The 24,636-nt window shown below is 51.8% G+C and overlaps 1 protein-coding gene across 10 annotated transcripts; it reads left to right on the top strand.

The window, feature by feature from the left end:
• The first annotated feature begins 1,289 nt into the window (after positions 1–1,289).
• Kcnh6 (potassium voltage-gated channel subfamily H member 6) lies at positions 1,290–22,614 on the top strand. Of its 10 annotated transcripts, XM_021728399.3 has the most exons (14): positions 1,292–1,464; positions 2,184–2,414; positions 7,789–7,950; positions 8,054–8,259; positions 11,354–11,779; positions 12,954–13,353; positions 14,501–14,700; positions 14,858–15,110; positions 18,151–18,344; positions 19,735–19,845; positions 20,151–20,238; positions 20,365–20,527; positions 21,199–21,385; positions 21,777–22,614. In XM_021728399.3, exons 1-14 carry the CDS (start codon positions 1,389–1,391, stop codon positions 22,059–22,061), a joined length of 2,982 nt encoding a protein of 993 aa, XP_021584074.1. In that variant the 5' UTR covers positions 1,292–1,388; the 3' UTR covers positions 22,062–22,614. The 10 variants fall into 10 exon arrangements, 9 of the variants coding, with proteins under 9 accessions (XP_021584073.1, XP_077898024.1, XP_040124546.1 ...); XM_040268610.2 differs by lacking the exon at positions 20,151–20,238 and having other exon boundaries at positions 18,199–18,344; positions 19,735–19,819; XM_005328189.4 differs by lacking the exon at positions 20,151–20,238 and having other exon boundaries at positions 19,735–19,819.
• The last annotated feature ends 2,022 nt before the right edge of the window (positions 22,615–24,636 follow it).

Here is a 24,636-nt window from a genome sequence, read left to right as displayed (position 1 = left end):
CAGCCTTCCCCCAGATAGGGGCAACCAGGACACCTCTGCCCCCCCAGGAGGCCACATTTGCAGCCCTCTCATCCCCAGCCACAGTGACCAATGAGGTCCCTACCAGACACTGTGGCTCTGCATGGCAAAGTCAAACCCAACTGAGGACTCCAAGCCTTTCACCTGGACTCCAGCAAAAGCTTCACTGAGCCTCCTTGGCCATCCTTCCTTCCCCACCCATCATTGTAAAGTTTATTTTGCCAGAATATTTCCTTCAAATTTCCTTCCAGTCTAACTGCTGAAGAACTTGGTTGTCCATCAATTAAACCTAGATTTTCAAAATGGCATCAGAGGGTCTTTATACATTACCCTTTTTCTGCATTCTCACCTCTCCCACTTCCCAGCTCAGTCCCTCTGCACTGACATCACCCTTGGCCTTTGCCTCACTCCATTTTGAACACTTGTCCTTCAAAGGCCTGGATCAAAATTGGTCTTGGATCATCTGCAAATCTCCAAGCCCACCAAGATGCTCAGTGAACAATGGTCCCCTTCTCCTCTCCAAGAAGCCTCAATAAACTGCACCCTACCTCCATCTGCTTCTTCCAGTGTGCTCATTTGCAATTGGTATTCAAACACTTCTATCAGTGGTCACTTACTAATAGGTGGTTTTAAGTCTGTTCTTTCAAGCTATGCCTGTATGCTATGAAGGCACCTTATTGCATATTTCTTGTACACCTTCATGTGTATTCTGCCCCATCCTCCCAGGGCCAAGGCCCTGGTGGGGCTTGACACTTCATGGGCACTGGGGCCAGACTGGAGGGCACTTGTGAACTGAGGACAAGAGGCCTGGGGTCAGGCTCAGTGTTCAGACCCTGGAGACAGCCTTCAGCAAAAGATCACCCGAAGCCCCAAACAACTCCTGTCTGCCCACTGGCCTGTCTGGGAGGCTCCCCTATACTGGAAGGGGAAACTGCCCTTCAGTACTGGGAGGAGGTTCCGGAGATGCTGAGACCTCTGGCCATTGAACATGAACAGAAGCTCCTCAGAGAAGCCCTGCCCCATCCCAGGCCCGGGACTCCTGCCCAGCTCCCCAGGATCCAGGGACGGTTTTTGGCCTGTAGGTCCCGGAGAAGTTGCCTCTGGTCCCCGCCCTGCAAACCCAGTCAGACGGCGGGCCTTGGCTTTTTTCAGCACCGAGGCGCGGACAGCTCCCGGGCGGGAGCTGAGGGGAGGAGGCGCGGCGAGCGGCGGCCGGGGAGGGCAGACGCTGCGGGCGGGCGGGGCACGGAGCCTGGAGGCCCTCCCCCGGGGCGGCGCCCACCCCAGCCCGACGCCACTGAGCCCCAGGACAGGCAGAGACGCAGAGAGCGGAGGCGCAGGTGGTTCCCAGCAGGGTCCACTGCTGAAAGATGCCGGTCCGCAGGGGCCACGTCGCGCCCCAAAACACTTACCTGGACACCATCATCCGCAAGTTCGAGGGACAGAGTGAGTGTGTGTGTTGGGGTGGGGGCAGGAGGATCTGGACTTTTGGTTCTGTGGCAGGAGGGGCCAGACCCCTTTACTAACTTTTGATGGGACAGGAGGGGGTTATGGGGCCGGATTCTGAATGCAAAATCCTTTGAAGTCCTCAACACCTTCTCCATGCTGTCCTCTCTTCTGGAAAACCAGGGGTGGAACGCAGCTCCACTTCTCCCCGTAGAGCATTTTTCTTGGTGCCTCAGGGCCTTCTAGTCACTGACTGGCTTTCCCCTGGTGATCACCACCCCTCATTCCCAAGGTTTCCTTTTCCCTGCAGTAGGCCTGGCTACTCTGCTTTTCCCAGGTCTGACCCCCAACGAATCACATCATTGTTCCCTAGTCCCCTCTTCACTGTTTCCAGAAGGCCTTGGACTTTCCTCCAACCTCATTGACCTCTGCTGCCGTGGGCTTCCTGCAATCCCCAGGCCTAACCTCCTTTCCCGCATGTACCTGGTCACCTATCCCCCCACCTCCTTCACACCCCCCCTCATTATTCTCAGAAGAATCACCCAGATTCTTTTTTCTCCATTATCCCCCAACCTGATCTCCCCATCTCTCCTTCTGGTTCCTGCCCTCCTCTGGCATCTAAATGCCCCTCCCTGTGGCCATCAGTCCACGTAATCTTTTCCTCTCTACTGCCCAATCCTGGCTGCCAAGGTCTTCCTACCTCTCACCTCCTAACCCAGGTCGTAAGTTCCTGATTGCCAATGCTCAGATGGAGAACTGCGCCATCATTTACTGCAACGACGGCTTCTGTGAACTCTTTGGCTACTCCCGAGTGGAGGTGATGCAGAGACCATGCACCTGCGATTTCCTCACAGGCCCCAACACCCCAAGCAGCGCTGTGTCCCGCCTGGCTCAAGCCCTGCTGGGGGCTGAGGAGTGCAAGGTGGACATCCTCTACTACCGCAAAGATGGTGAGGTGCAATCGGGCCAGGGACTCTGAAGGGCAGATTTGGCTCCTCTCTTGTCCAGACAGGGTGGCCTCCAGGAGGGCACTGACCTAGGGACCAAAGGGCCTGGCTGAATCCTCTCTCCTCTCTGGTAGGGAGAAGCAATGGGCATTGAATGCTATGTCTTCTGAGATCCTTTTCACGAGCTAAGGCAAGAACTAGACCTGGCCTGGGGCAGAGCCTCCTGCTCCATAACCCTCCCCCTTGCTCCTGGTCTCCTGGCTATCCACTCTGTCACTGTCAGCCCCAGCTGTCAGGAAGCTGGGACAGAAATTAACCCTCCCTCATCTCCATCTGCTCTGGGGATTAATGAACGAGTCACCCCTCAAGGCCTCTATGGCCAGGCAAGGCATGGGGGCTACTGGCTGGGAAAGAGGGGTGGGCCTGGCTTGTCCCGCTCCAGCTCTTTGGAAGGTAGGCTCTGAAGTTTGCCCCAACCAGACAACTCATCCAGATGGAGTTTGGGTAGTTACTATCGCCTAAACTTACTACAAGCAAACCAGAAGCATAGGCCAGGGCTGAGGCATAGCTCAAAAGGCCAAAAGCTCAGCTACTTTGAAATCCTCCTCCCAGGATCACAGATTCCCCAATGGATGTGGTGAACAAGTAGTGGACGGGAACTAGGATCAGAGTAGAAAGTCTTGGAAACCACCAAGATCAATGACCCTCAATCTGGTTCTTCATCAGGATTACCTGGGGTATGTTTTCCAAAACACGTCTTCCCTAGAGAGGCTGACTCAGAAGGTATAAGATGAGTCCAGGCGGGTGTATTTGGAAAAATCTCCCCGGTGGTTCTGATATTCTGCCACATTTAGGAGCCACTGATTTAGATAAGTTATTTCTTTTTAAAGATGTGCAAGGAACTTTCTCAAGATCCCACCTCAGGTTGAACCCCCAAACTCTGGATCCCTCCCTCTGAGATGTCTGTTCTGAGGAATCACAATTAATAAGGGGGGGAAGGACCCCAATTCCCTCTTGGCTTGGAGACAGGACTTTTGGGGAAGGAAGCCCCACATTAAATAGGATGAAGGTCACTTGAGTATAGAAAAAGGGAGAGTGCCTTTGAATTAGGACTGAGAGGTGCTGAGAGCCCAGGTTCCAGGAGCCTGGTTGTGTAGGGGACATGAATATGTCTGTGAGCATGCATGGATGTGTGTGTGTGTGTGTGTGTGCACACGTGTGTGCACGTGTGTGTGTGTGTGTGTGTGTGTATACGTGTGTGTGTGTGTATGTGTGTGTTTATGGGCCTCTGGGGAGCATCTTGGGTAGGTCCTGGCTGTCCCTTGCCGCTGCCACCCAAATGAGTGGGAAGTGCTGCAGAGAAGGGCAATAATTAAGGGGCCAGGACGAACCTGGCTTAGTCTGATAGTACTCACAGGGTTAATGAAGTCAGAATATTTTTAAAAGCTGTGACCTCACCTCTTCACATCATTTCATGGAGGAGGTGACAGACAGGGGAGTGAGAAGGGTCCCAGAGGAACAGGATGGGACTGCAGGCAATGGGGGAAGGGGTAGCAGGTCTTCCTCTCCTTGACCTCGAGCTCTACCTGTCTACCTGTACCTCAGGGCATGAGGGTTGATCTCAGACTTCTGGGGATGTTAGATGATGATTCTTAGACCCTGCAGGTACCTGGGCAGAGGGCAGAGGTCAAGGCCATGCCTGACCCCTGAGACTCGGGTCTTTAGAACCCAGCTGAGCCCTCCAGCTCTAAGAAGGGACCCTAGAAACTTAGTCCTGGAGCTTGGCCCTGGGTAAAAATGGGCATTAACCCATATATCTGATGCTCAGTAAGTTCCCGTCTATCCCTCCCCGACCCTCAGTCCTTCCTTGTTCTGTTGCCTAAGACTTTCATCACCTAGATCTTCTCGAAATTGGCCTGAAACCCCCCAAAATGGAACTTACTGGCCTGTATTATCTTCAGTAAATGATGTGGTACTCAGATTAGTTATGTGTTCACCTTATGGTCCACTCTGACCCCATGGTCATGGTTTCTTTGTTGTTGTCTTGTTTGGGGCGGTACAGGAGCTTGAACCTGGGGTGCTCTACACTGAGCTACGTTTTTTATTTTGAGCTAGGGTCTCAATAAGTTGCTGAGACTGTCCTTGAACTTCTAATCTTCCTGTCTCAGCCACCTGAGTAGCTAGGATTATAGGCATGTGCTACCATCCCTGGCTATCATATTATTCATTTTTAAAAATCATGTTTATATGCATCCTACATTTCTGCTGAGGAGCATCCTAATAATGATTTTTTCCCCTTCTCAGGTCAATACTTCCTCTCTACCCCACCCCCTGACTCCAGGGAGGTGGGAAGGGGTCCTGGGTAGATCTCTAGCTGGTTTATTTATAATCCTCTTTTCCTCTAAAAGGGTAATCCACTTAAAATTGTCCAAGTCGAAATGGAGGGTCTGTGTTCATGTATCTCCACATGGTACAGCTGCCTAAAGTCAGCTCAAAAGCCAGGACACTAGGTAAAAATCACCCATATAGATCAAAGTGAGAGACTCCTGAGAGACCAAGGCCTTTGCTAGGGAAAGAAAAAACATAACAGACAGGAAGAGAGATGCTGCAGGACTAGAGTGGAAGAGCACCTGGAGTGAGGCAGGGGAGCACTCAGTCCCCCACCTCTGGGCACCTGCCACAGGGTCCAGCCCTGCCTGCCTTTGCCAAGTCCTCTACACTGATGAACCCAAACCAGGGTCCCCTAATTCCTGAGCCAAACTAGGGGAGTCCTGTGGCTTCTCCAGTCCTCATCTCCAGATATGGAGGACAGGACAAGGTGAGGTCAGGGGCTACTATCTGCCTCCACCCTCCCTTTGTTTTCTGCATGCTCACTCATGGTACCAGGAGGGCCAAGCTGGGGTGACATGGTGCAGCTCCCTCCTAGTGGCAGCTTCTTTTTCTTCCTTTATTTTTTATTTATTTATTTATTTTTTTTGTACTGGGGATTGAGCCCAGGAGCATTTTACCGCTGAGCTATACTTCCAGTCCTATGTTTTGAGACAGGGTCTTTCTAAGTTGCTTAGGGCCTCTATAAATTGCTGAGACTGACCTTGAATCTGTGATCCTCCTGCCTCAGCCTCCTGAGTCACTGGGATTACAGGTGTGTGCCACTGCACCCGTGTAGTGGCAGCTTCTTGTAGCACCACTCCTGACGGATCACCACAATGCTAGGTGGAGTGTGTGTAAAGAGATTGTGTGGGGCTGGGGGTGCTGCTCAGTGGTAAAGCCCTTGCCTAGCACATGTGAGGCCCTAGGTTCCATCCCAGCATGAGGAAGAAAAGGGGAGAGGGTTGGGTGAAAGATAACAAGGAGGCTGTGAAAAGGAGAGAGTGAGGGTCAGAGTGGGGAGAGGGATTGAGCAATGAGAAACTAGGGAAGAAGCACGTTCTGGGAGGAGAGAAGTACACAGAGAAGTGGAGAGTCCCAGGGGCGGTGCTGAAAGGAGCCCCAGGAAGCCCCAAGCAAGGACACCCTCTCTCCCACTTCTGGTCACCCAGATGGTTACTCACGGGCTCTGAGCCACAGATAAGCAAGGACAACCAGTCTGGGACACAGGGAGAGAGAATACTCTGTATTCTTCCTAATTCTCTTAGCCTCCTGTCTGCCTACTCCAAACACAGCCAGCATGGAGGCAGGGCAAGGGGCACCAACCCTCACTACTCCCTAACCTGTACTGCTATGTTGGTCCATTCCTAGAATGGGTTTCCAATGATAGCTCAGATGGGTGTGTACAGTCACTAGAAGACCGGCCTCCGCAGCTCCCAGCAATATAGAAAGCCTGGAGGTCCCACCCTTCTGCCCAAAAGGCCCCTTCCCTCCCCACAAGCAGCCCGGAAACAGGGGACTTAGTCTAGACTCAGCGGGTTGGAGGCTCACTATGCCCCAGGCTAACAAGAGCGACTCTAGCACTGTGAGCCCAGGAGTGGATCAAGCTGGAAAGGTTACCTCTTTTCGGTATGGATGTCTCCCCTGGGCCCAGGCAGCAGCTGGCAGATGGCTGCTTGATGCCTGGGAGCCCAGGAATCTGATCTGGGAGATTCCTGCTCCCCAGAGGAAAACGGGAGGAGGATGGGCAGACTTAGCTGTACCCCAGTTCTGACGGCTGTGAGGAGGGCCTAGGGGAGTAAGCTCTAAATAGGGAGTCTGGGGAAGAGTGATTCCAGTGGTTCCTAAAGTAGCAGTACTCTTGCCAGCTGGCCTCAGTCCCCCTGTGTTGACAAGTATATCATTCATTATGCAAACAACAAACACCTAGGACGGCTGAGACAGACCCAGGCCTGCCTTCCAGGAGCACAGCTCTGCTTTCTGATTTGGTCACCCAAAGGCCCCTATCCCTGAGGATCCTGCCTTTGGATCTGGCACCTGTCAAGAGTTTGAATTTAGGGACATAAGACCCCCGTGGCATACCTACCCACAGGCGGGGCTCTGGGGTGTGTGGCATTTTAGCTGGTATTTCTCACCTCGTGGGGCAGTGGTGAGACCCTGGAGCAAAGAAAGGGGACAGAGACTTTGGCCAGAGGTGCAGGGGGATAACAGCTGAGTCTGGGCTACCAAGAAGGGTTAGAGAGTGGCACTAGGGGGCCTGTCCTACCTACATGAGGCCTTCTCACTCCCTGACTCCCAAGCCACTCCCCTTTCTGCTCCCTGATCCCAGCCTCTGCCTTGGGGCCCTACCCTAGCACCCTTCTATCAGATACACCCCTTCCCTTTTCTCAGCTGTTGTGTGCTGATAGCCCAGAGGTCCCAGGTTTATGTCCCCTCCCAACCCTAGTAAATCAGTTTCTCAGAACCTCAGGCTCTCATCTGCAGAACAGGGGTCTATACCTGCCCCCTGAGGATCTCCTGAGGCCTAATGTGCCAACTGGCTCCATGCCCAGCACTTAGTGAGCTCCCAGCAATGAGTTCCTTCCGGCATCAGGGAAGAGGGCATCTTTGCGGGATGGTGATATGAGCAGAGCCCAGGGCCAGCCAGAGCTACATGGGGGTGGAACACTCCCACCTCACCTCCCCGTTTAATCCACCCCCATCTGCTCTGCTTTAATTACAGCAGAAGCAAACCTCGAGGCTAAGCCCTGAGCTGAGGGCTGAGTGTGGACTTGGACCTGATGCTACATTATCTCCTAATGAGCAGCTTAGCTGCTCTCCCTACCTCTGCCCTGTGGGTGGGGCACCTGCTGAGCTGCCTAACTCACCTTCTGCCCAGTAGTTCTGATCACTGCCCAGGCCTTTTCTCTCCAAGTGGGTGCCCTTAATTTGACCTTCACTCTGCTCCCTCAGAGTACAGAAGGGAACCCCTTTGGTGACCACTTCCTGTCCCTGATAATGGTGTTTGCAGCCTCCAGCTTCCGCTGCCTGGTGGATGTGGTGCCAATAAAGAACGAGGATGGAGCTGTCATCATGTTCATCCTCAACTTTGAGGACCTGGCCCAGGTCCTGGCCAAAAGCAGCAACCGCAGCCTGACCCAGCGCCTGCTGTCCCACAGCTTCCTGGGCTCTGGTGAGTGAGGCAGGCTACAGATGGCAGTAAGAGAGAGTTGGGTCACCTGTTGGAGTAGTTGGTGCCCTGCCCCTGGCTGCTCTGATCTTGACCCTGGTTTCAGGGGGATCCCATGGCAGATCGGGTGGACAGGGGCCTGGCTCGAGCAGGGGCAAGTACAGGACCGTCAGCCAGATCCCGCAGTTCACGCTCAACTTTGTGGAGTTCAACCTGGAGAAGCACCGCTCGGGCTCCACCACAGAGATTGAGATCATCGCTCCCCACAAGGTGGTGGAACGAACGCAGAACGTCACTGAGAAGGTCACCCAGGTGCGGGCCTGCTGGGTAGGGAGGGCAGGACTGTGCCAGGCCTCCAGGTTCCCCTCCCAGGTCCTGGGCCTGCTCTTTTGGGCCCTTGGTTAGCAGAGCGACGTGGCTTGTCTTGCTCCCTCATGTCTGGTCTAAACCCCAGGCCTCCCAACTGCAGTCTGATTCTTTCCACCTGAAGGCCTTTCCTAAGGCCATAGCCCTGGGACCCAGCTCCTGGAGCCAGGGAAGGTTGGGGTCAGCAGGATCTATGAGAATGCCACCCTCAAGGCCTGGAGACGCTGGGGATTGGGGAGACACAGGCTACTGGTGGGGCTGTCCAAGGCTCTGTCAATCACAGGAAAGGCGAGGTGGAGAGGGGATATATCAGGGAAATATAGAGAAGAGGAAAGAGAGACGGCAGGAGACCCCAGCCCTGTTTCTATCCCTTGCCTTTGAGATGAGAGTCACTTTCCCTCTCAACCTGCATGCCACATAGAAGTGGGGTGGGACCCACACCTCTTGCTAACTTTGAGCAGACTCCCAAGGGCCCATTCCTGAATGTTCCCCTACTATTGGATCCTTCCTTGCCCACCCAAGACAAATGTCCCCTGGTCCTCTGTTTCAGCTGGCCCCACTGCCCTTTCTCATATGCTTGATGATCTGACCTTTCTTGAGGGAAATGAAAATAATTTTGCTTGAGGCTTCAGTGAATAGGGTCCTGGCACTGACTCACTGTGTGACCTTGGCCGTGGGACACACCTGCCTTCTGAGCCTTGGGGTTCTAAATGGTCTCTGAGGATCCATTTGGCACTAACTAGTGGCAGTCCAGGAAGCAGAAAAAGCTCTCAGCCATAGAGAGGGGCCTAGGACAAGGCTGAACAGGGGGGTGCAGAGCTTCCCTGGGGCTGTTTCCATGAAGGGGAAGATTCCCCTTTTCATTTAATGTGCAGGCAGTATTGGAACTGAGTATGAAGGAGACCCCTCAGGCCCTCACAGAGCTCAGGGACCCTGAGGAAGGAGGGAGTCCAGACTGGAGGACTGGGTCCTCTGAGATCAGATTGGGTGGCCCAATGACCTGACCCCGGGAAGCCCCCTAGCTGCTCATACCAGGGCTCTTAGGTTGATGCTGCTGGTGGTGGCTTCCTGATGGGGGACTGTCATATTGGAAAGTTGTCTGTGAAGATGGACAGACCCAGCCAAGGCCCATGGCATCTGCTCCTGTCTTGCTTCCTGCCCCTGCCCCTTTTGGCTTCACTAGCCCCCTCAACCCCATGTGCACTTTAAGGCCATGAGAGGTACCTGACAGACTTCAGAGGAGGGGGCTGACAAAGTCCAGAACAGGGAAGTCACATTGACCTCAACCAGAACTTAAACGGCCTACAGGGCCGCGATCTCATGCCAGTGTCCTTATATCCTAAGGGCCATGGAGATCCAAAGGATCCTGAGCTGGGTGGGCTTTGCCCTGGAAGGGCCCCACAATGACTTCAGAGACAGTGGGAGACGAGAGGGGTCAGTGGCTCCCATGTCTGCAGCCCTGAGGAGCTGAGAGGCCTGACATTTTCCTCTCTGCAGACTTGGGTCCCACTCCCAGTTCCAGCTGCCTTCCTCTCATTCCCTACTGAGGCAGGGCCTACAGAGGGAAGAAGCTTTGATGCCCTGTGGCCTGCAGCTCCCAGGCAGAGTCTGAGCTGCCAGTGCTCATTTGTAGTTGAGATCCTATGTGGACCACATGCTGGGACCCAGGGATGAACAGGCTGGGCGAGGGAAAGCAGGCTGGCCCAGCTTATACTTCAGTGGACGGTGACCACGTGGTCAAGGCTGCATACAGGGGCAGGAAAATGTAAAGAGGGTCCTAGTCTATTTGGGGTCAGAGCTCCCTAGGAAAGTGAAATTTGAGCAAGGCCTGAAGACTGGGCAGGAGACCACTACAGAACAGGGAGGCTGTGACCCCCACTGCAGAGTTTGTATGTTAGATCAGGAACCTTCTGGTGGAAACTAGCCCTTTGCTGGGTCTTCTTTCTTGTGATCCTATCTGATAACTGATCTGATCTGCAAGGTTAAAAGCTAACATTGCAGATTTTCTTAAATCAGAACCATCTACCAGAAACCCAACTGGTGGGGGAGGGGAATCAAGGGGACCCTCCCCCGCCCCGCGCAAGGATCCATCCTTGTTGGAGAACTGTCTTGGATAGGGTGAGGGAGCAGGAGAGTGGAGGGGGAATGATTGCTAAGTGGAGTATACCATCCACATGCAAATAGATGCATCTTATTTAATTATCTGTGCAGTTTTGCTTATCCCATTTTGCAGATGGGGAGACTGAGCCACCAAAGTTCGAAAACTTGCCTTATGGCCCAGATATAGAAAATGTCAGACCTGGAATTCAACCTTGGAGTTCTGACGTTAAAACCCATGCCCTTCCTAATGCCCCAGCTATGTCATTTGGGGCAGCCTGGCATCTTGGGCCCAGACCTAAGTGACTCTGTGTTGCTCACGGTGTTGGAGTCGGGGGTAGGTCAGACAAAGGGGAATGCTTTTCTGCTGAATGTTGTGATCATTCTGCTGGACACGTGTGAAGCAGCTGGGGATCCCTGGAACCCAGGATCTGTTTGAGGGTCCAGATTGGCTACCCCACCCCAAATTTGGCCTTTTTCTGTGGGAGGCACTGAGAGTTGGTTCCAGGGCAGGTCCAGGATCCTCAAGACTGAAAAGTCTATTCTGGGGATGACCTGCTCCCTCTAGAAATCCCAAACATAGAATCCTTCCAAGCCTACCAGAGAGGAGTGGCCCACCAAACTATCCCCTCAGGCTAGACTCTTCTCTGGAACAAGCCCAGAAGATCCTGGTCCTGTCCCCGCCTACTTCTGGATGATCTCTTTCTGAGGGAGCTTGTGAGCTTCAAAGCTGGGTGGCCATGAGACAGAGCTGCCCCCCACCTTCTGCAACCCATCTCTTCTCTCTGCACTTCTTCCTGACACATCTGTCTCCTTAAAGAACTTGCCTCCTCATATGCTTGTCACCCATACCCCTCCCATGCCTCCCTTCCTAGGCCTCCCCACAAGATCTGTCTCACCAACACTGCTGCCCTCACTGACCACCCATGATCCTCACCCCCAGGTCCTGTCTCTGGGTGCAGACGTGCTGCCAGAGTACAAGCTGCAGGCACCACGTGTCCACCGAGGGACCATCTTGCACTACAGCCCCTTCAAGGCCGTGTGGGACTGGCTCATCCTGCTGCTGGTCATCTACACAGCCGTCTTCACACCTTACTCAGCCGCCTTCCTGCTCAGCGACCAAGATGAGTCACAGCGCGGTGCCTGCGGCTACACCTGCAGTCCACTCACCATGGTGGACCTCATAGTGGACATCATGTTTGTTGTGGACATTATCATCAACTTCCGTACCACCTATGTCAACACCAACGACGAGGTGGTCAGCCACCCCCGACGCATTGCCGTCCATTACTTCAAGGGCTGGTTCCTCATTGACATGGTGGCTGCCATCCCCTTTGACCTGCTCATTTTCCGCACTGGCTCTGATGAGGTGAGCAAACCCCATCCAGGCCAGCAGCCAGGGCTGTTCCCTGTACCCAGCCCCAGAGCCTCCCAGACTCAGAGACCTGGGTGCAGAGAGCTCCTGGCACTGGGCATCTTTGCCAAAACGAGGGGCAATAGAAAGAGGGCTTGGACGTCTGCCAGCATCTCCTTCCCTGCTCCAGCATTCTGCCCTCTGGGACCAGGAATGGGCTCCTATAGTCCCAGCCTCCCACTGCCTTCTAACCCACACCCACCCTAGTCAGAAAGGAAAGCTAAAGACCACACCCCCAATGCAGCCTTACCCGGTCCTGGCCCCCAGCCCCTCATCTGTGCCTACTCTTCTTCCCATGGGCGACATGAGAGCATTTTCATGCTCTCATAGCTTCAAGTCCCACTTGGTCCTCCCGCCCCATCTTCTCAAGATCAACTTTCCCCTCAAATCCACTCTACCTTCTGGGTTCCGGTCACCTCCATCCCTCCCTGGCAACCACCCCAGCACTGTCCTACCCTGCCCCCAGCAATCATTCCCAAGTCCTCTCCCTTCCTCTCCACCCCATTGCCCCTACCTACACTGAGTGGCCTTCTTCCCCAACCTCCCTCCCCTCCACACCATAGCGAAAAGAAGGTCCAGATTAAGTACCTGACCTGTCACTTCCCCTCAAACCGTCAATGGCTCCCAAAACCTACAGAATAGAAGGCAAGCACTTTGTAGACCCCGAGGTCCACAGGAGCAGCCCTGCTTATCTTCCCAGGCTCCTCTCTCACTGCCCCGCCATCTCTCACTCTGCACTCCAGGCTGTCACATCATTCTTGGTTTCCCACGTGGGCTGTGCCACTTCACACCTCCATGCCTCTGCCTGTGCTGCCCTCTATGTCAGGAGTGCCCTTTCCTTCTCCCTCCTGTTTCCCTGAAGACCCAGCCTTGTCTCTCAAAACTCGCTCTTGTGTTACCTTCTCTAGGAAGCCTCCCCTGCCCTGCTCTGCAGATTTGACCTCCCCTTCCTCCTTGCTCCCATTTGATGTCTCTCCTAGCAACCAGAACACTGTTTTGTGCCCCAGGCTGAGAGCTCCTTAAGGTCCCATGCTAGATTCCATTGCCAAGTGCCTGAACTAGAGCAGGCCAGAGTGTGTCCTTTCAAGTGCTAACCTCCCAGCCCTGTGGACCTTTCTCTGCCCTCCAGACCACGACCCTGATTGGGCTACTGAAGACAGCACGGCTTCTGCGGCTGGTGCGTGTAGCACGGAAGCTGGACCGCTACTCTGAGTATGGGGCGGCTGTGCTCTTCCTGCTCATGTGCACCTTTGCACTCATCGCGCACTGGCTGGCCTGCATCTGGTATGCCATTGGCAATGTGGAGCGACCCTACCTGGAGCCCAAGATCGGTTGGCTGGACAGCCTGGGTGCTCAGCTTGGCAAGCACTATAATGGCAGCGACCCAGCTTCGGGCCCCTCAGTGCAGGACAAGTATGTCACGGCCCTCTACTTCACCTTCAGCAGCCTCACCAGTGTGGGCTTCGGCAATGTCTCACCCAACACCAACTCTGAGAAGGTCTTCTCTATCTGCGTCATGCTCATCGGCTGTGAGTGCGTCTTCGTGCTATGGGCCTTTCCCGTGAAATTCTGTTCTTAGTTTTGAAATAGACACAACATTACAGTAATGTGTAGTAATAATGCATGCTATATACTGATTCTGAGTGTGCAGCATGTGAATTTTTGCATATGTATACACCAGTTATACACCTGTACAGCCATTGCCATAGGCGGGCACCAGGGTTATCATTTGCAGGCCTCAATGCAAAACGAAAACTTCTAAGTTAAAAAGTTGTTAAGAATTTTGAGATGACGTCAGCATAGCAGTAAACCTGCTATGCTGGCTAGGCCCTGTGGGATTGATGAGGCTTCATTCCCTTGAAGCAAGCCCCTGCTAACCTCTCCTTTTTTTTTTTTTTTTGAGAATTTTAATATTTATTTTTTAGTTTTCTGCGGACACAACATCTTGTTTGTATGTGGTGCTGAGGATCCAACCCGGGCACCACGCATGCCAGGCGAGCGGGCTACTGCTTGAGCCACATCCCCAGCCCCGCAACCTCTCCTTTAAGTACTTTGCAGAAGCCCATACTTCATTCCTTATGAGCCCAGTTTACACAGCAGGAACCAAAGGTCTTAATTTGCCAGGAGCCGTAGAACCAGTCGCTGAGCCCCAGTGTGGCCCAGGTGGTGGGCTCCAAGGCTGTGTTGCTCTGTGTTCCTGCACCCAGCTACCTTCCTCCCAAAACACGTGGTTTAGGAACTTGAGACGCACTGTGGAATTTTACACATAGATTAAGTTGTCATGTTCAGAGTATTTAGAGACTTGAAAGCCCAGAAAAACAAAAACAAGAAGAAAAAAAAAGTGAAAAGAAGAGACCAAGAGTTTTCCCTTCATTATGTTTACACCTTGAAGGAGAAAACAAATCTGAACTTTAAAAAAAAAAAAAATCATTGCCCTAGTTCTTTGTTCAAAGGAGTTTGGCCTGGGCCTGGGAAGAGCAGGGGGAAGAGGGCAGGAAGCACCGCAGTCTTCGTTCCCTCTGTGCTCAGGCGTTGGCTCAGGCTTTTCTGACTTGGCTTTGTCCAGCCCTGGATGGAGGGGCCCCTCACTATAGGGCTGCGGGGGAGGGGGAGGCCTGGAGTGGCGTGGTCCAGTGACCAGGCTCACTCCGTACCCTGGCCGGCCCCTGCCCTCAGCTCTCATGTATGCCAGCATTTTTGGCAACGTGTCGGCGATCATCCAGCGCCTGTACTCGGGCACCGCGCGCTACCACACGCAGATGTTGCGCGTCAAGGAATTCATCCGCTTCCACCAGATCCCCAACCCTCTGCGGCAGCGCCTTGAAGAGTACTTCCAGCATGCCTGGTCCTACACCAACGGCATCGACATGAACGCGGTGAGCCCCTTGCCCTGGCGAGGCGGGGCGGGCCACCAGTTCTGGCTATTGCCCCAGGGCAGGTCAAGGTCCCGCGGACTCAGGGTTCCCCGGAGCTCTGCCCACCCGTCCCCCAGCCCCACCCGCGCCCCACTGGAGTCGCCCGCCCACCCCGCAGGTACTGAAAGGCTTCCCCGAGTGCCTGCAGGCCGACATCTGTCTGCACCTGCACCGCGCGCTGCTGCAGCACTGCCCCGCCTTCCGCGGCGCCAGCAAAGGCTGCCTGCGCGCCCTCGCTGTCAAGTTCAAGACCGCGCATGCGCCTCCCGGGGACACTCTGGTGCACCTCGGCGACGTGCTTTCCACGCTCTACTTCATCTCTCGCGGCTCCATCGAGATCCTGCGTGACGACGTGGTGGTGGCCATTCTAGGTGAGTCAGGCAGAGTGGACTAGGCCTGTGAGGAGGGTGGAAACTGGAGATGCCCTACTTAGGCCATCATTTTCTTAATGAGGAACGTGGCACCTTTTATTGATCAGCTATGCGCCCAGCATGTTTCTAGAAAGCTTTATACCCAGCTCCCAGAATCCTTAACGCAATCCCCCTGCCATTTGCCCCATTTTCTTGATAGAGAAGATGAGGCTCAGAGAGGTCATGCTAGTCATTGGTCACACAGGGGTTCTAGGACTTGGTCTGACTCAGAAGTCCAGGCAGGTTCCCTCCTACCTCACACTCTTGAGTTCAGGATGATAAGCCAGGGGTCAGTCTTGTTTGGACGGAGGTGACTTGATGGGCACCACAGTTTCATTCAGTGCCCTGCAGAAATAGCTGGATACTTTGGAGGAGCCTTATGAACACTGGGAAGGGGGACAGACATAGGTTTCAAGAAGCCTCTGCCACTTACCTGCTGTGGGAACTGGGGTAAATCATTTTACCTCTCTGAGCATCACAGGTTCCTCTCTTGATGCCCACTTTTCATGCCTTCCCTATGGACATCACTCTAAGTCTCCAACTCCAACTCCAGTTTGGTCCTCTTTTGTCTCTATGGCCTGGCTTTCTTCCAACCCCTCTGGAACAGCCTCCTCCACCCCATCCCCAGGGTTCCTCTGCCCAGTCCTCTCCTCCAGCCTGCCATCATTTGTTGCCACCAAGCACTGATATTCTGTTTTCTTCTCCTCACCCTACACTCTCACCTGGGCCAGCTCCTTGCTGTCTAAGCCACAGCCTAGACCTGTGTCACAAGGACTCCCATAGCTCTATCCCAGTCCCAATCTCTCCTTGCCCTATAATATTCCATTCCTTCCTGGGCATGACCTCCATAATATTCAGATAAGCAGACCAAACTCTGTATATCCCCACCTGAAACCATCTTGTTCCCCCAAGAGCAGCTCCTTCAACATGGTTTCCCTATCAATGTGAACCCTCCACCCATTGCCCAGGGTACAGTCAAGTAGGCAAGCATCCTGCCCTCTTTCCAGTCCCCCTGCCCATCTTCCAGTTAGTCACAGAGCCTTCTCTGTTCTGCTTTTGGGACCTCTCCCATACCTGTCTCCTGCTTGGGTCTGACCTCATGTCATTCCTGGGCAGGTGTGTCAGGAGCTCCTGTCCTGTGGCCTTGTGTCTGGCCTACCCCATTCTCTCTCTTCCTCCTTCCACCAATGACACATCTGCATATACTCCTCTTCTTCTCATCCTTCAGTGGTTCCACATGGCTCGTGGGATAAATATAAACCTCTGTGCATGACATACATAGTTCCACCCAATCTGATTACTCCAGTCTTGCCACTCTTCCCTGGTACTTCATGCCCTAACCATAAAACGGCTTCCCATTCTCTGAATTTGTCATCTCTGTCACACCTCTGAGCCTTTGTATATGTTGCCACTCTGCTTGCAGTGCCCACTCCGTGCCTGTCTGGCAGAACCCAGTCATCCCTCAAGGATGGGCTCAATTGTGAGCTCCTCTACGAAACTTTCCCTCACTCCCAGCCTACCTTACAAGTGCCACCCACATTGGAGGGATAATTATTTTTAATAATTAAGAAGCTAGTCCAAATTTAAGTTTCAGTTAGAGGCATAAAATTTTTCATTTTGTCCTGAGTAGAAATAGACATTAAATCATAATCCTTCATCTACTAGAAAACCAGCTCATCATCACACTGCCCAGATTTCAAGCTTCAGGGTTTCATGTGTGATCCTTGGTGAGCCCATTTTCTCTCTAGGTCTCAGTTCCCTCCTCTGTGACCTTTGATCCTGTTCTCTTGGAGGGACATGCCCAGCCTCTCTTCATCCCTCTGCCTGTGCTAAACCGTTAGCACCCTTTGTGCATGGGTCACTAGGCTGAGGGGGCTGGACTTTCCCAGGGAGGTTGGAGAGAAAGCAATAATGATCCATGGCACCTGAGGCCCTGGCCTCTCTGTGCAGTGGACAACACGCTGTTTCTGGCTGCTTAGTCCTTGATTCTCTTGGAATTTCATTTCCTCTGTAACCCCTCCACTGCCCCAACCATCCTTGGTGGAAGACCCCTCCCTCCTCCATGATCTGATAGCTCTTGATTCTCCCCTATGTGAAGGCTCCACAGATCATTCTGTAAAATCATTGTCTGTTTATGTGCCTGCCTTGTGGGAATTTGGGGGGCTTCCTTGTGGGAGGGAGAGCCTCTTATTCATGTTTATATCCCATAGCTCTTATAGCGCCTGGCACCACAAGGGCCTAATACCCTGGCCACCAACCCTCAGCATCCACCAAAATGCTCACTCTGTGACCTCCAACTCCAGCACCTTGCATTTTCCCAGTCTAGTGCTTCTTGCCTTTTGGGGCACTTCCTCAAGCATCTGTTTTTCTGAATAACCCAGTAAAGTAGGCAATGCAGAGATGGTGATGCCCATTTTAGAGATGAAGACAGTGGGGTCCAGAGAGGGGTAATGACTTCTCTAGGCTCTCCCTGTCAGGACCTTGCTGATTTCCTGGCCTCAGAGTGGGGAATGAAAAGACGAACAGAAGCCTTAGGGAGCTTTGCGGGAGCAGGAAGCTCCTGGCCTGAGTCCCCTGTGCCTTGCTCCATAGGGCAGAATGCGGGGAGCAGGAGGAGGTTGGGCAGAGAGGCTTTAATGTCCCTTACTGCCCAGTGTCCCCTAAGTAGGAATTAGGGTAGTGTCAAGAGCATGAACAAAAGCAGGGAGTCTGAGGGGAGGGAGAGCTGTTCTGAGGGGACTGAAGACATCAATGTACCCATATGCCTAGGGCAGGAGCAGTTCTTAGGGGATCTTTGTAGGATTTAGAGGACAGGGGCAGGGGATACCCTCCTGTCCATCCTCCTCTCCCCAGACAGCCAACATATCTAGCCCTGTCCCCAGATCTTGATCATAAGTACCAGGCCCCATCCTGGCAGGATCCATGAGGTGGTGGGAGGGAGCAGATCTTGGTCACGGGGAAACCAGGCCCTGGAAGGGAATACCACCCCTCTGGCTGGCAGGGAAGAACGATATCTTTGGGGAGCCCATCAGCCTCCACGCCCGACCAGGCAAGTCCAGTGCAGATGTGCGGGCCCTGACCTACTGCGACTTACACAAGATCCAGCGGACAGACCTGCTGGAGGTGCTGGACATGTACCCTGCCTTTGCGGACAGCTTCTGGAGTAAGCTAGAGGTCACCTTCAACCTGCGGGACGTGAGTCTGGGCCAGTGGGCCAGGGTGGGTGGCAGCTCTTGGCCAGCTGGTAATAGGTACTATCCACATCTGAGGGCATGGCCTGCCTGGCTTCAGGGACCCATCCAACTACTGCCTTTCCTTCCAGTCCTATCCCGCATTCTTTGCCAGAATATCTTTGTGCCTGCCGTGACCAGCACAATGCCGGGTACAGTGATAGCTGCCATTTATTGAGCAGTGACTGGGTGGGAAACGCTGGGCTTCTTTTACATTATCTTACTTAGTTCCGTCCTTGCATGTGATGTTATTTTTAATCCCCATTTTCAGATGAGGAAACTGAAGGTTAGAGAAGATAAATAAATTGGCCAAAGCCACACAGCTAGTAAATAGCAGAACCAAATGTGAATTCAAAGTTTGAAAAAAAAAAAAAAGTTTGTCTGATTCCAAAGCTCAGGCTTTCCTGGCACCAGGCTGAACAGGAGGGGTCTGCTATCCAGAGGGCTCATGGTGCCAGGCATGGGGGTGTGAAGAATTGGTAAAGCTGTCCTTCCTCTCAAGTTTATCACTCAGTGGAAAAGGTAGTTTGTAGCAACTCAGGAAAAATAAAAAAGGGACACCCAGATGAATAACTAAAGAAGCCATGATTTGTGTACTCGAGAGATCAAATTTCTGTGGAACTCCAGCTTGCCAAGGAGTGGTGGAGGCACTAGAGTGTCTGGAAGTGCCCAGAAAGGCGTCATGGAGGAAGGGAGCTTGGAATCAGCTAGTGGAGAGGGGAGGGATGGTGAGGCTGCAGGGGCACAGTGGCTGAGGCTAGGCACTGAGCCTGGGCACCTCCTTTTCCCTGTCATCCACCAAGCCCTCAGCCTCAGGAGGAGGCTCTGGTGGCCCAGGCCCTTTACCCAGGTTATGGAGGGTGACATTAAGGTGGGTTTCTTGCTGATGATGGAGGGATGTGGTCTCTGTGTCCTGGGTCATCTGTAACCCCAAGGTGCCCCCAAGTCTCATGGTGCCAAGAAGAGAGCAGTCAAAGATGCTGATCTGGAGTGGATTGGGGGTTCCAACCTGGTCGCCTAGAGAGAACTCTCCACTGGTTCATGCTGAGGGAGGGAGCACCAGGGCATTTGGGAAAGGGGGACTGGAGGAGCTTTTTTGCCTTCTACTCCCAAATCCCAAGACCTCCCCCGATCTGCCCTTCACCACACACACACACACACACACACACACACACACACACACACACAAGAGCCTGCAAGAAGCTGCCCAGCGCTTTTCTGGTGTGCCAGCCACCTGACACCACTTTCTCACCTGGCTGTGACAAGGGCTACAGAGGAGGAGCAGGGACAGGGAGAAACAAAGAGGCCCATCCCAGCTTTGGTCCCTGTTACTTGATGCTCTTGTTCCCTACAAGGCAGATGGGGGTTTCCAGTCATCACCCCAACAGGGCCCGGGCAGCCAAGACCACCAAGGCTTTTTCCTCAATGACAAGCAGCCAGGTGAGCACAGCCAGCCCATTCCTGGAGCCCCCCACCCTTCCATTCTCATGGCCTTTTATCCCCTGGGGAAAGGCCTCCTCAGCACCTCAGTGAGTGAGGACCTCCCTAGGCTCAGGAATAGTGGCTTTTGTCCCAATTTTCCCCTGGTGTCCCCACCTTGATGATCTACACCCTCAGAGCCTAAGAACAAGGGCTCTCTGGTCGCTGGGTGCTCTTCCAGGGGTGGGTAATGACCAAGAACCCTTGGGTTCCACACCAAGGTGCTAGGGGACCCCCTTGACTGTAGCTCCATGGGCAATGAGACCAAGTCTAGAAATTCCCACCTTGGCAGCCCCAGATTCCTTCCCAGGGCTGCAGTCCCCTGAGTCCTGAAAACCAGACTTTTATATGGGTAGGACCTTATGCCCCAAGGCACCCAGGTAAGGAGAGCCACTCCCCACCCTGTGTTTCCATGGCAGGTATGGGAAGAGCATGGGGTCTGCCAAGGAGAGACAGACCTATGGAATCAGCTACATAGAGCAGAGGTGTCCCTTTCCCTCCTGCAGATGCAGCCCCTGCCCTGAGCATCTCAGATGCTTCTGGCCTCTGGCCTGAATTGATGCAGCAGATTCCCCCAAGGAATAGTCCTCCAACTCTGCAGCGGAGACCAGACTGCTGGCCTCAGGAGTTGGGCTCCAGGCTAGAGCAGCTGCAGGCCCAGATGGACAGGTGAGTGCCCTTCCCAAGGCTGGGGAACTACAAAGAATCTGTCCAGCAATGGACTAGGAGTGGGTGCCCTCTCCTGGTGGTTCTGGAGTATTACTGTGTGCTGGGTGGGTTTTAGAATGGGGGGCTCATTTAGACGCAGTTTCCCCATCCCTGTCACTAAGCACACAATTCCTTGCATGGCTTCCTCCAGCAAAACCTGGAATGTGCCAGGGAAGCTTCTTAAGGAAGGGACACAACCATATGCAGAAACAAATTCCAAGAGGCCTTGGAAAGGGGACGTGGCTTCAGATGGCAAGGCTATAATGGCAAGATAGTCCTGGGTTCAAATTTTAACTTGGTAATACAGGAGCAAGAGTTGGATGGGCAAGTTATTAAACACCTCTGAGCCCCAGTTTGCCCTTTCATGTAATGGGCATGATTGGAATACCCATGTCAAAGCATCATTAGTAGGACTGAATGTGCTCTGTGCCTGGTCACTGGTGTCATTAGGGATGAACTAAGGGAACTTGGGCCGTGTCTGTGGATCCAAATGGGGAAGTAGCTGCAGGTAGGACCCAGGGTTGTCTTTTCACTCAGGAGGAGAAGCACACAGGCTACAGAATCCAGAGCTGCCCTCAGGACCTGAACTGCTCTTAAAACCCTGACTTTGACCTCGGGGCTCTGTCTGGCAGGCTGGAATCCCGCATGTCCTCAGACCTCAATCACATCCTACAGCTGCTTCAGCAGTCCATGTCCCAGAGCCACAGCAGCTACATCCTGGAAACCCCTGCTTCCAATGACCTGGCCTTGTTTCCTGCACCCTCAGTGACTCCAAGTCCAGGTCCTGGGCTGCCGCATTGCCATCTGCCCCCTGCACAGGTGAGTGGTGAGGTCATCCCCAGGGGCTTCCCTGGGGGCAGGTACATGCCTTCCCCACCCCACGGGCCCAGTGCCTCCAGTGTTCCACAATTGCTGTGGCTTTTAACTTCAAAGTAAAAAAGCAAGGACTCTGGATGTTCTTCCAGGTTGGGTAATGACCAAGGACCTGTCTTCCTTTACAATTTTTAGTCATGATAGCAGGGTAGCCTAGACAGGGTGGTGGCAGAGCCTTGATTGTGACCACAGACCCTATAGCTGGAGCAAGGACGACAGAACCCTGAGGTGTGGGAGGAGTAGGTAACGCTCTTGCCAGTTCCCATCCCTGGGTGGATTAACTCCCAGCCTGGTCTAGGGGCTCCTGGAGTGCTTCCCTCTTTCTTGCCCCTCCCAGATGCTGGGCTATGGTGACTTAGACAAATGTACACCGGAGCACAGGAATTCCTCCTCCAGGATGCCTCACCTGGCTGTGGAAATGGACAAAACTCTGATGCCAACCTCAGGACAGGAGCAGCCTGAGGGGCTCCTGCCACCCCTGGTCTCTCCTCTTTGTCCCCTGGAAGTACAGGGACTCATCTGTAGTTCTCGCTTCCCCTCCCTCCCTGAACATCTTGGCTCCATCCCCAAGCAGCTGGAGTTTCAGAGATATGGCTCAGATCCTGGATTCACAAGAAGTTAGGGCTGCTGAAACCCAAGATGAAAGACACCACATGGGGATGGAAGGCAGGTGAGGTGAAAATTAAGAAACTTGAAGGAGGCAGACAGATCCCAAGATGGGTCTCTGAAAACCATTCTCTTAGAGTAATTACGAACTACTTACCCAGGTGAGCCTAGGTGATGCAGAGGCTTTGCCCAGCCTTCCTCTGGGATACTGTGCGGACAAGCTCACCTGGTGGAGGGTGGGGGAACTTAAGTGTGGATGAAAATTATAGGACCAAGGGACCAGTGAAGAACGAAGTTTCTGATCCTCCTTCAGAGTCTTGCTTTGGGCTGGATGATCACCTCTCAGCTCAAAATCATTCACTACTCCAAGGCTCAGCAGTAAGGCCTGAGGTTGTCAGACCTCCCCCAGAAAGCCTCCAACTGAACTGGAGGTAGAGGTGCCCTCTGTGTGAACACGGCAGGGCAGAGCTCCAGCCCTCTGCCCCTCCGCCCCTGATAGTTCCATGACAACATGTGAGTTCCCTGAAGGCAGTTGAGTATCACACAGCTAATAAAGTCTGCACATTTCATGTTGGGCCTTGTGTGTAACTTATCTAAGGGTCATTAGGTCCTTGACTGTGCTGTGGCCTTTTCCAAGTTCTTCTCACAAGGAGCTGGATAGGGGCTCACCCTCCACTGCATTCAGCATGTTGCAGACCTGAAGACGGCTTTGCTGGGCACAGACTTGGGTAAAAGGAAACAGAGGTGTTGGCCTGATGACCCCAAGGAATTTTGTCAAATTAACAACTGCATAGCACTCATCCTGTGCCAGGTACCACCCTGACTGCAATGCAGATATTAGTTCATCTATCCTCAAAACAATCCCAAGGAGTCAGCATTATTATCACCAAGTTAGAGATATAGGATAAGTAGAAGAAAGACTAAGAAACAGCATGAGGGGATCTTCTGGGACGATGGAATTATTCTGATCTGACACCAGTAATGTGAGTGTTCATGTTGTGAAAACAAATGGACCTCTTTGTATAAATTATACTTCAATTTAAAAAAGAAGAAAGGATCATGCCTAACACAATAGGAAAAGGAGAACATAATTTCAACCCAGATGGTCTGACTTGAAAGCATTTGCACCTGGTTCATCAGTGAAAAGGGCTATTGTCCCCAAAGTACCTGGTCACTCAGAACACTGGCCTTCAGTTCTTTTTGCTCTAGTACTACTTAAAAATTTTTGAAAATGTGTATTCCCCCCTCCCACATTGTTGATACCTGAAACAAGTCATTGATTAAATTTAAGTAGCTGCAAAGGATATAATGTCCGTTGTGTTATAAATATTTACAATGTTTTAATTCCTCATTTATATCAATCCACTTCCATCCAAATAGCATAGTGATTTTAGAACCACCCCATCATCCATTTTAAAAATACAAAGTGGGACTGGGAATATAGCTCAGTGCTTGCCTAGCTTGCTTGAGGCCCTGGGTTCAATCACCAACACCACACACACAACACAAGAATAACCTTTAAAATTTTTTTTAACATCATTTTTTTCTTAATTTCATCCCCCTAGGATTTTATCCCTACATGTATTTATTTTTTAATTTTTTGAAGAATCAAAATAGGTTTTATTGTTAATTGACATGATTGCCTATGCAAAAAAAAAATAGTAAAACCTTCGCAAAAGCTACCAGAACTAATAATAACACAGCAAGTTTGCTGTATAAAGTACCAATAAAGAAACATCAATTATATATTAATTATATATCTATATACTGGTAGTGAATGACTGTACATTGAAAATTAGAAAAAAAAATAGCTTCTAAAATATGTTCTAACATGCACTACTTAAAAATATATCTGACAAATAATGAGAAAGAAATGTACACTGGCATTTCAAAATGTTGCTGAGAGATTTAAAGATTATGTAAAGAAATGGAAAGATATACATCATTCATGTCTCTCTCTCTTTCTCTCTCTCTCTCTCTCTCTTTTTTTTTTTTTTTTTTTTTGGTGTCTCCCTAGTTCTTTAATTCAGAATGCTCTCAATGCATCTTTTCCTTTTTTTTTTTTCCAGGAGCTCTGTTTATTTTATTTTATTTTATTGCATTACAATTCTTAATAGACTTTTATACCACAATTTATCATATCTCTGATTGTATATAAGGTATGTTGACACCAAATTCACATCTTCATACCCTACATGTATTTAAAAAAATATTTTTACTGTAGATGGACACAATACCTTTATTTATTTATTTGTTTGTTTGTTTATTTATTTATTTATTTTATGTGGGCTAAGCAAGTGCTCGGTAGATATGAGCCACAAACCCGGCCCATATTTTTATTCTTCAAAGTCTATTATTTATCACCCTATCATGTTTGCAAGATAGGCATATAAATTAAAATTTTAAAATCAATTTTTATGACTCTAATAAGGCTTTAAGAGTTACATTTATTGGTACAGTTCAAAAATGACATATGTATATTCAAATTTTTGTAAGATCTGAAATTTACTGGGACTACATCTTTTAAAATAGGGAATTTTTAACTCCAAATCGACTTCTATGGCTGAGTGAGCACATACCTGTAATCCCTG

The sequence above is a fragment of the Ictidomys tridecemlineatus genome, chromosome 3, assembly GCF_052094955.1.
Source record: "Ictidomys tridecemlineatus isolate mIctTri1 chromosome 3, mIctTri1.hap1, whole genome shotgun sequence".
Taxonomy (NCBI): Eukaryota; Metazoa; Chordata; class Mammalia; order Rodentia; family Sciuridae; genus Ictidomys; species Ictidomys tridecemlineatus.
The sequence above is the reverse complement of the archived record's forward strand: the minus strand, read 5'-3'. Positions and strand labels throughout refer to the sequence as shown.

Excerpts from the sequence above, each read along its gene's own strand:
- Kcnh6 (XM_021728399.3), top strand. The coding sequence starts at position 1,389 with ATGCCGGTCCGCAGGGGCCACGTCGCGCCCCAAAACACTTACCTGGAC. Across the intron at positions 2,415-7,788 it reads CCTCTACTACCGCAAAGATG|CCTCCAGCTTCCGCTGCCTG; the intron begins GTGAGGTGCAAT and ends TGGTGTTTGCAG. Across the intron at positions 20,528-21,198 it reads CTGCAGGCCCAGATGGACAG|GCTGGAATCCCGCATGTCCT; the intron begins GTGAGTGCCCTT and ends TCTGTCTGGCAG.